The sequence below is a fragment of the Anticarsia gemmatalis genome, chromosome 4 (genome assembly GCF_050436995.1).
Source record: "Anticarsia gemmatalis isolate Benzon Research Colony breed Stoneville strain chromosome 4, ilAntGemm2 primary, whole genome shotgun sequence".
In the NCBI taxonomy this organism is placed as follows: Eukaryota; Metazoa; Arthropoda; class Insecta; order Lepidoptera; family Erebidae; genus Anticarsia; species Anticarsia gemmatalis.
Genome location: NC_134748.1, coordinates 6,918,257 through 6,929,795, shown reverse-complemented (window position 1 = coordinate 6,929,795; position 11,539 = coordinate 6,918,257). Strand labels below are relative to the sequence as shown.

Below are 11,539 nucleotides of genomic sequence, written 5' to 3'. Positions count from 1 at the left end.
CACTCGCGGCACTACATTAAATGAACAAATTTGTTTTATATTTAAACCGACCAGCAGTGAAGTGTGAGGTATCCTGTTACACTAATGAATTTATATTATTCCTACTGTAAACATTGAAGTACTTATCAGTGAATTCAATTTATAATAATTATATTTCCTTTCCATATCGCTGAAATTGCTGTTAACCCGTTTACGCACTCATTAATGAAATAATACCGAAGGATAAATAATCACAATCACATTTTGAGGTGTTTACAATTAGTTTTGTCTCGACTAATTACTGAAATTCTTATTATGGGGAAAGGGGGCAAATTGAGAGACCACTCGCGCCAGTAAATAGTTAGTGTATCAGACGATATCATATACATATAAAACAACGTTTTCTGGCAGGATAGATTCGACACGCGATTGAACTCGCCAAGCTCTAAATAACTGTAAATCATTTATGATCCAAAATTTGCAGAAGACCAACTGCTTATAAAAAAAAACTAAAATGTTCGTTTCATAACAAAGAGAAGTAGCCACAGACTAAATTTCACAATTATTAATACTTTCTATGGAATTATCAAGTAAGAACTTCAATATTTCTCGTGCGGCAGACTAGTATAAAATACTGTAGGTATACACAAATTATCACCGAAGAAACAACAAACCCTATACCTCACATCACTATACAAAAACAGCATCCAATGGATATATATTCATTTGGGTTGGCTACGATCCTACTCATAAGAAAATACACTCGATACACCAACATACACAAAAGAAACTTACAACATCCTGCCGGCGTCAGGCAAACAGGAAGGATAGCAATTGTGTTGAGATTAAAATTAAAAAAGTAATATATTTTTATTTCTTCGCAAATATTGTTGATTCTTCTTGTCAAAATTAAATGCCTTTGTTAAAATCTAGGTTTTTTGCCAAACTGGATAGGTAGAGCCCAAAGAGGTTCAATAGCTATATAATATACTATCTATGGTATCTATAGCCAGAGTCGGAAACTCTAGGTCACATTATCAATAGCAGTTCATGTTACCACTACCTTTGTGGAGAATCTGTAACTGATTTCTGTGTTTTAAAGTTTCGTAATTATCTCATCGTTTAACAAATTACTTTTTAAGTAAATTCTTCATCGTTAATTATACATTTTAAGTAGTCTAAAGATAAATGCCTGGAGGCATTTAAATGGTAATTAGTTTTAGTTCCAGAGCCAATTCGGCGGAACACAGCCACAGTTGAAAGTACATTATACATACTGTCAATACTAGTAGTGCGATTCTCTAAAGTCGGTACTATCGAGTTTCAAGATTGCTTTGCGATTGCATCTAAAATAGACTTGCTGTAAAAATAGTTCCCACGGCACGCGCTAGAGGCGCTGATTTGATTTTCATACAGAATTTATCGATAGCTAACCGGTTATCGGTAATCGATATTGGTAAAGAATCGTGCTACTATATTTCTATTTACTTAATGTAAAGGTACGTTCTTTTTATAGGTTGTAGACCTTCTAAGCAAAAGTGTAAAGTAACCAGGAAATATCCTTGTTTTCATCATAACACTCTTTATTATAACGCAATGATTTAGCGACTAGACGTCTAAAACCCTGACTACAGAATATAGGGCAATATTTACAAGCTGGAAGTATTTACCAGGTAAATAAGTATGTATTTATCTATAAAATAAAACGAACTAGACTGAAAATTATTGTTTATTTTCAATCTGTTCTACAGTTCCTTAACAATTCAACAGAACAGATTAATATTAACACATTACCTACTTTGATTTTATTCGTTTCAATATGAAATAGCCTTTACAAAATCATCTGGTACTGCCTAGGTACTATGTGTACGAAAACAAAATCTTGGTTCTGTTAAATAGAGAGCTCTACAATATCTATATTATAAAATTATACGAAATTTTAGTTTTCTGTAATGTGTAGGTGATTATAACTTAATAACGGTTTATAGTTATTATTACGTAAGGAAAATTGCATACTTTCGTTTATCGCAACGGTTAAACCCGCCCGAGACAGTATCAGTAAGTATTCTGCAAACATTTCGTCACGGTGAAAATTGCTTTGGCATTGCACTTGAAAACCAAGTTTGCCTTAGCCACTGAAAACGTAAATTCAGTAATTTTAGTAAGATTTCTTTAATAGCCATTATTACCTTCTTGGCATTTTAACACGTCTCAGGATCGACTTTTGAGTGAAGCTAGTCAAGTAGATATGTTCCCAAGGGGCTGAGAGGAAGAAACAATGATTCTTTGAATCAAAGATCATTTCAGGGGTCATCATTCAGTCTTGAAGTGAAATTTACAGAAAGTTCAGAATTTTTATAACTACCAAGGCTAGGACATAATTATCGTCATAATTGAGCCTGCAAAAATCTAAATATAGTGCGTTCCATTCGTTGCCTAAAACTACGGGAATGTAATAAAAATAAACCAAGATATAACCATCGTATAATTTATTTCAATAACCAACTAATTCACAATATAACGTATTTACAAATCGTTGAGCAACAGCTTTCCTTGCGGTTCTCCCACCGTGTCATTGTCGCCATACACTAACTTTCCACGGAGGTAGGTCTTCTTCACCACGCCTTTTAGCTCCTTCCCGATGTACGGTGTTAACTGCAATAAAATAAATGTTAGACCAATATTGTAAAAATCCTTTTAAAAACTCTTGTAAACATGATTTTAGACTTGGAACTTGAGATGAAATTGATTTTCGGACAAATCAATCTAGGTTTTTCCCTTAATCCACCTTTTTTTTTATTCGAAACATTATAATCATTTGTAATATCATGTGATACAGACAGACAATGCAATTTTGTCTAAAAGCTATTTCTTATAGTTTTTCTTCATTCGAAATGAAAAACCTTAAAATTCTAGGAATAATTTTACAATACAAAGCAATTAATATCTTTCCTGAACAAGTTTGGTACCTATACAAAATAAACTTAAACAAGAAACAGGTGTATAACAGACATTGTTATTTTCAATATTTGTTTTAGTATAATAATGACGGGTGGCCTTGATAAATTCTGTTTATAATCAGGATATAACTAAACTCTTCCAGCAACTAACTTCATATTTATTTTCCCACCACAAAATAAATATTTATATGACCTACTCATACGGAAAATATAATAGTTAAGAGAAAACATTACGATAACAATTATTTATTTTACACACTGTTTTACTAGGCGTCTATGTTGACGTAGTTGCTGCCTTATCATTGCACAAATAGTTGAACAAATGGTCCTATATCTTATTAAGAATTTTGTGAACTTGTATAAGTACTTATATGAAGGACTTGAAAAAAAACCTTCCCCCTCAAAAGGAGGTTAATAACACTAAACTATGGACGATGGTCTGCAAATGATCCAAATCTATTAGAAACCAGTGGGGCCAGTAGTCTTCAAGAATTTCTTTCTTATCTTATAAAAAAAATATTAAGGATAATAAAATAATAATAAAAAATTTTAAACTTACACTTCCAAACAGATAAAACAACTAATTAAATTAATAATATTACCTTGTTTTTATGCCGTATGATTTCAGTAGAGACGACGAACGTGGCATCAGGGTCGAAGAACACGAGGTCAGCATCAAGGCCGGCCTTCAGTGCGCCCTTGCGGTTTTGTAGGCCGCACAGTTTCGCCGGCCCCGAGCTTAGATACTTCGTGATCGACGTCAGATCCAACCCTCGGGAACTGGCATTTGTCCAGAATAAGGACAAACCTGGGATTATGAAAAGAGCACTTATTAATTTATACCTATATTTTTTTTAATGACCAGTTTCACCACTTCTGAATAAATATACGTTAGCTTATCAGGATAAATCGTAGGTTATATAATCGGACACTTATCCATAAGCCAACAAAATGGTCCTTTAACTTTTGTTTTGCATGATAAATAACCATAGGGTAATGTGACACTGGCTGTGACCACGGCCAATGCATCCTACCCTAAAAAACAATCGATGGCTCGATTTCATTTTTATTGCTATGACACCTGACACTTCGACATAATTTCAGGCCTATACGACCCGGTTTTTCATGATAAAGAATCTTTATCTCATCTTAGATACGAAGGTACAAAAGATATTGACCTGGTTGCCAAAACTGTTACGATTTTATCGACATTGTGACCCAATAAGTGTCCCGCTTTAACATGGAGACAGATAAAAGCCATGAAATAGTAGGTCTTGGATGTATCATGTGCGATTGTAATCTGGTACACGAGTCATTATTATCGCTACTGTCAAAATAATCTACGGTAGGCACAGGTTGACATATCGATATCACAAATCCCAAAGCCTAGATCTTCAAAGGTCAAGAATTAGTAGGTCAAAACTTGTTAAGTGAGTTCGTAAACCCTAAATGAGGAAATGAAGCCGAAAGAGCGTTTTTGTATTCGAACTCTATTACACAGTTTAGTTATTTCTTTAATTATTATTTAACTTATCAAGTTTTCGCTAATGTATAAAACTCCTAACAAACATCACGGTAGTAGCTGCAAAGACTTGGTCATAAAAACTAATAGGAAACAACGTCCGCTTATGAATATGGAATCAATAACCAAGAGGCCGCCAAGCAATGTCATGATCATACCTTCATAAAAAAAGATTAGTATAACACTTGCTCTTATAACCTTAGTAACCCTAGCTTTCTTGCTTAATAACCCTTTTAATAGCTCGTGGTTGCACTAAGAAATGTCAAATTCATATAAAATGTTAGCTATTTTAAACATCATGTCGCCACTGTCTCTTGTTATTGTAGAGATTGGGAGTTTTCAACGTCACTTATTATTATGATTTAATGAGTTTAAATCTGCTTCTAACTCTTTATTTTCCTGTATTTTACATTCATCGCAAATAAGAAGACACTGTACGTTAATGTCGTGACTTATTGCTACATTATTATCTAACCATTAATATCAGTTCGTGCGCCATAAGATGTCATCAACATCAAATGTATAATGTGTAACAAAGTAGGTACACGAGAAGTGCTCTTATCGAAGTGAATACCTAACAGCACTCATTAATGAAGAATTTATCATTATAATGCTACTTGAGTCCCAAATTCACTTAACAATCGATAATGTAAACTATAAGTACCTACCTAAAACTTTTTTAATTAGTGTTCTTTAGTCTGTCTTTGTGTGCAGAACATTTTCATTTCATTCTTTTTGCGATTTTTTTTCAAGAACAATTCTGTCTAATACACATAAATAATACAAAGAGTTCCAATCACAAAAAAATACGTTTTCGTTTTCGACCAAAGCTAAACTAAGCAAAACATATTAATTTTAAGAGATCTGTATCTATCAGATAGACTATCTGTTGATAAATCCATTAACCGTGAAAATAATAATACTCCAAACCCTGATTGTTTAAAAAGCATAAATTAACAACAAGTTGGCTGGAAAGAATACTAGACCGCATGGAATACAAAAATAATTTATTCTTTCGTTTTAATTTAAATTGAAATTTCGAATCGCCTTTCTTCTTCGCACGTCTAGTTTAACTACGGATTAGCTATTTTTTCATTTATATAACTAAAACAAAAGATTAGTTAGATACTGCATACTTCTATAAAACTCTCTCCTATAAAACTTAGTGATTTTGTGTCTTATACGTACCAAATTGTACAGAAGAAATTCCTCCCCAAGCTTCGAGATTGTTGGAGCACTTGAGATCTGGGGTGCAAGGCGAGTGATCTGACACAACCAAGTCTAGCTTATCATCCAGAAGATAATCCCATAGTTTTTCCTGAAACAAATGACGAGGTAAATAATGTACTTTATGATTTTCAAAGTCAACTTCTTGCTAATTAGAATATTCAAGGTATATTGATATTCAATGCCAATGCAATAAACATTTAATTGTTATGGCTCCAACGTCAGTAATAAATCTATTAGGGTTTGAGATTGCGATTTTTTAGAAAAGTTAATAATTCTATTGTTTTTATACAAACCATGAATGACAATTTTCTACCGTTATTCACTTTGAACTATCAAAAGCGAACAAAAAACAACCCGATCAGCATATATTTAATTTGCATTTTTTATCAATGTGAGCTAATTATAAAACATTATTATTATTATTCAACAAAACCACACTTTAAGCGTAAAAATAGTCTTCTAAAAATGGACCTTGCCTTATTAAAAACCATTTTGGAACTGGTTTTTGATTTGGAAAAGATACTAATAAACTACTAGACTGATATAATTAGAACGATTGCTGAATGATTAGAATGACAAAAGAACGTCCGAAAAAAATACCTTATTATCTTTATCTCTAATCGGTGGTGCACATTTATATTCGCTCTTGCCTTTCGGTATCTGGTCGGCACTGAGCGTCAGGTAATGATGGCAGGTCTCTGCTGTCACTCCAGCTCTCCAACCTTGGTGGCCGTTGGCAGCTCGAGCCTTGCGTGCCTCTACTAACAGTGGCACAACATCTGCTGATGATACGTGTACCACGTGGACTCGGACACTGAGAAAATGACCAACTTTAGTAGGTACTTTGCTTATTGTAGTAATTTTCATCTACCTCTGAATTTATTTTCTTATAATTTTGAGTCTTCAAATAAGCTCTAATTTTTTTTCCTACAGCCCACAAAATGTACTTAAGCTAATTAAAGATGAGTTTTTTTAAATATGTACCATAATAAATCCTTAGCGAGGTTATTTACTACGACATAATAATTATTGCCCTATTGTTAATCACGCTTTATCTTACTAATTTCAACATAAATAATATCTCATTTGTGACTGACAATTAAATTGTTTCAACTAGAACAAACGTTTACATGATGTATTATTCTTATGTCATACTCACTCTGTTTTACTAACAAAATCTTTAATTAGTGATACGGCATTTAGTTCCATATTTGACGGTCTAGATTCTAGGTATGTGCTGTATTCTTCAGGATCTGAAACGATCATTGATACATTTTGAAAATGGTAGCTAAATCTTAAATCAAAGATATGTCGCTATCAATATTACAGATAGCTACAATTTTTGAATATAGTAAAGCTCTTATTTATTGAAGTACCTAATATATACATACAATTTACTGATTAAATACATTTTGATTGAACCAGTTGTCAGCTTAACATCGAATCACAATAAAATAAATCGGAAATCGTATGTTAATCCAATTCGTGATCAGAACAATGTAAAGTGATAAACAAGTTACCTTTCTTTTTCATTTTTTTATTTGTCGGTGGATGGTCGTCTTCCAACTCAGCGTGGAACTAAAAATATATGAACCAGTCTTATTATTCTTGACTTAATATATTTATGAAGATTATATTTTTATACAAAATACATACAGCTAAAACGGAGCCAGTTCCTTCTAAGGCGTCAAATGCCTTTTCTAATTCTCGAGGGCCCACATTCGGGAACTCGTCAACGCCGCTTGGACACAGGAAACATTTAAAACCAACCACTCCAGCCTTCACAAGATCACGAAGGGAATCCTGTAAAAATAACATAAACCTTAGCTTATTATCATTATTACAAAATCCAACAAGCGGAAAATAATATCGTAATAACATAAATTATATATTATGTGGTCAAAAATAACGGTAATACATGTTTCTGCTATTTATCAAATGTTCATCTACATAATCAGAATTTATTATTATCAGAGAACTATGTAAATTACCATTTTTACTAACATAACGTAGCCATTGTACAAATTATATAGTTTAATTTTAAATTATTAAAATGTATGAATTTGGAAAAGGTATTGAAGTCACGCCCATTAGATATTATTTTAAAACAAATACATATCATCGAAATATCGTTATTTCTCGTTCTCGTTTCGAAGTTTTCATTAATGGGAACCCTTTGACACCATGGTGCGAAGTGTAATAAACGTAACATTTAAAGACTTGGTTTTTATCGAATTATGGCAAAAATATGTTTCCGAAAATCCCAAATAACCGTTGTAATATGGGGACACATCGAATGACCTCAATCGTAAACCTTTTACCTTTTTGTGTTAGAATTCGCAAATTTATTATTACTGTGGAATTCAATTTGACAGAAATTGTTATTTTATTGTCTACAGCCGTGTTTAAATACCATATAATACGGATAATCTTTACCTCGTTGCCAGGTATCACACCACCCCAGAAGCCGACATCTACATAAACATTTCCTTTGGCGGATGTCGCTTTCGTTTTCAGATTTTCTATCGTCGTCGTTGGTGGTATTGAGTTCCTATAAACATAAAATGGAATACTTAATTTATTCTCCACGGTAATCTACAGGTACATAAGTAACTAGGTGCTAAAAATAGTGACCATGCTGCCATCGTATCTCTCAGCCACCTCTTATTTACGATACCCCTGGGAAGTGAAAGGGTATTCTATTCTTAGCCAAGACCTCAGGATACAATCGAATAAACAATCAAAGTTTTTTCGTATCTTGTTTCCCAATCAAATGAAATTGAATACCAAAACTTATCTGGATGATAAACGCTAATGGGTTTATTGAATTTCGGGATTTCGAATGAAAAAAGTATGGTATATTTTGTCCGATAGCTACGTGAAATATTGTAAGCACCTACTGAATTAAACAGCTTTTAGGCACGGAAAATATTAACATTTTATAAAGCTAAAAATCTTCATTAACGTCTTGTTTGTAAACTTATTTACTCTGCTTGTATTAAAGCAGACATTACGCAAAATTATCTAACCAAAGTTATAACAATAATCTAAAAAGATTTACATATCTATATAGTACACCCAGGTAGGAACACTACCAACATTGAGAATAAGTACTATATTACTGCGTTAGATCCGACCTCGCATAATTTGCAAATATTATTGGCACTCGCTAACTCTACTAAAGAAACTAAACAGTCGTAATTTATACTGTAATTATATTTGCAATGCGATATTGCTGTTATCATCGTGCCGTATAATGAAAACTTAAGTCGATCTGTGTTCTCAATTCATAAATAATGTTATCGGCGATCGACAATACAAATATATCAAAAGTGGGGTAACATTTTTTACATAAAAACAAGTTATATCATTAGAATTAACAACATGGCAACAAGTATCACTTAGTCATTAACATTTAAAATTGTTTTACGTCAATTACTAACTAGTATCTACTAGTTAGCTTCGAAGAAAAACTCCAGTAAAAAACGGTCGATCTAGAAAGATCAAGGTTAGCCAACATCCCATAATATCAAACATTAGTTTGATGTATTTTTATTAAAAATTTTAATCTTATGATGACGATTATTGCTGCATCGTCGTCTTCACTGATTGGTTTTACTAATTAGAAGTGATGATCTAATCTCTATACCTAAATAATAAATTAGAAATACCTATAATGCATATTGCTATTCAATTACGTTTTTGTTTCTTAATTTCTGCTATTATTGTACCAAATTTTCTTAACAATGGAACTATTTGTTTGTGAGTAAATAAATATTTACAGTGGCATATCCACAATGGTAGTGATTCCTCCAGCTGCTGCAGCGCTGGTGGCTGTACGAAATCCTTCCCATGCTGTTCGACCGGGTTCATTTACGTGCACATGAGAGTCTACCACGCCGGCTAAAAGCGCCAGATCGCCTCCGTCTACCACCTGGAATAATGAACAAAAGATTCAGTCAAAACTGTAGGGAGAAACAAGTATCTTCTCCTGGACAATCCAACTTAATTATGTACATAGTAATTACAATAACTACTATACTGTCACTAGGTCATTCAGAAGGTAAACAAGTGCCGAGGCACGGAATAACTAGAATAATAATATTTTACGGCCGTTGGTAACTTTACAATAAAGATATTTTATACACCGCTTTTCATTCGGAGGCCTCAACCAATAAAAACTTGTTGTATATGATGAGTTTTTGTGTATTAAAATATGTATATAAGTTACTATGTCCATTCTGAAAATGTGATTAAAAATATGCTCCTCTCGCGCTAAAGAATACAGTATAATATTAAATATGACTCCATATCAAGTTACAATAATTTTCAATGATTTCTTCTAGAAAGTTTCATCAAAACTAACTTTAACCACACTTACTACTTACCTTGATTTTCCCATCATTGTCCTTTACAATTTCATCGGCTTCTTCTTTGGTTAAAATTTTCTCAATGGTGCCTTTCTCGTTGACCAGGACTCCGCCATTTGTTACACCGGTATCGGTCACTAGCCGGCTACTCAAAAACAACTGACGACCAGTTAACGCCATCGCAACACACAAACTCGGAACTTGAAACAACTATGCTAATTGAAGCACGCTTACGTCCAACGCCACCGCTGTGTATTTTACTACTAACTATTGATCTAATGAACACGCAGATAGCAGACTCTTATCGTAAAAACTTTGTAAGTATTGAAAACAAATAAATGAACAAAATGATAAGGATGACGAAATACTATCGTGAACGCTTGTTTAATTTTACTACAGTGATGATTTTTATTGACAGTTCAGAATGTTATTAAAAATAGCTTGCTTAATAAATTTTCGCACGCCATAATGCCAATAGTTTGATAGCAGAAACACAATAAATGTAAATATATTGCAGCACGTCTTCCGTAAACCTTCTACCGATAGATGACACTTGGCTACCAACTCTGCCAATTTATCAATTTATGACGTTCAGGCGCCCAGTGATTATGTTAAGGAATAATGTTATTTATGTGTATATCTAAATATATATAAGAAAAAATACTAATACTTGCGAATCATTTCTCAATGATTAGGGTTAAGTGATTATGAATTATTATTTCGCATCACAATGGATCATTTTGGATTAACATGTAATTGCATCTCAAATATCGAACCTGTACTGAGCGTGGGTGCCGAGCATCTGACACCAAATGTTGACGAATCATACACATAAATGCCAACGGCCCGCCTTGAACTTCGCCTTGAAACCGAGCGCTGAACACGCGGGGTGCTCCCGGCCATCGCCCGCCATCTCCAACCCCCCCTCACTGATGCATATACAACACTCGCTGCGCACAAGCGTCCGGTAAACAGTAAACACAGATACCGGTTACGTTTTGTTCTTCAGCAAAAGGGCATGATGATCCAGATTCCAAACAGACTACTTAATAAACGAATAAAAAACCATTGCACTAGCGTAAACTATTTACGAACGCTTCCACTCCCACACAGGTTAAAATGAGGATTAAACTAAGTAAACAAAACTTCCTGTGGAGCTAGGTCACTCGTACAGGTCAAATTTGAAACAAGGGCATTGCCAATTTCAGGGTCTAATAAGTTAGTGTGTGTACAGTTAGGTGGTGTAAAGTCGGCGACGGCGGCGTGCCGATAAACAATGCCAGTGACATTGGCGGCAAGAAAGGAAGAGACGCAACGTGCATAGTAATGATGGTAGAGCCCAATGCGCCAACGCATCAAGACACCACGTACGTAGCCACTGCGCATGCCTGGTCACCAGCGAGCTCTTTACGACACATTACTGTCATAACTTGACCACTACTGGGTCAATACATCTAATATTAATACCGGAGCCATTC

General features: G+C 33.9%; 1 protein-coding gene across 1 annotated transcript; it reads right to left on the bottom strand.

Moving 5' to 3' along the window:
- Positions 1-2,453: 2,453 nt before the first annotated feature.
- Positions 2,454-10,338, bottom strand: LOC142972355 (allantoinase-like). The gene is made up of 10 exons (XM_076113406.1): positions 10,080-10,338; positions 9,474-9,625; positions 8,128-8,242; positions 7,348-7,494; positions 7,212-7,269; positions 6,851-6,944; positions 6,292-6,505; positions 5,650-5,779; positions 3,542-3,747; positions 2,454-2,634 (listed from the first exon to the last, which is right to left on the bottom strand). The coding sequence occupies exons 1-10, from the start codon at positions 10,239-10,241 to the stop codon at positions 2,506-2,508; spliced, it is 1,407 nt and encodes a 468-aa protein (XP_075969521.1). The 5' UTR covers positions 10,242-10,338; the 3' UTR covers positions 2,454-2,505.
- Positions 10,339-11,539: the final 1,201 nt, after the last annotated feature.

What these genes read in the sequence shown, in the direction of transcription:
- LOC142972355 (XM_076113406.1), bottom strand. Translation starts at nt 10,241, where the DNA reads ATGGCGTTAACTGGTCGTCAGTTGTTTTTGAGTAGCCGGCTAGTGACC. An exon ending in ACAATGATGGGAAAATCAAG is followed by an intron (nt 9,626 to 10,079) that starts GTAAGTAGTAAG and finishes TCATTATTCCAG; the next exon opens with GTGGTAGACGGAGGCGATCT. An exon ending in TTAGAGATAAAGATAATAAG is followed by an intron (nt 5,780 to 6,291) that starts GTATTTTTTTCG and finishes CATTTGTTTCAG; the next exon opens with GAAAAACTATGGGATTATCT.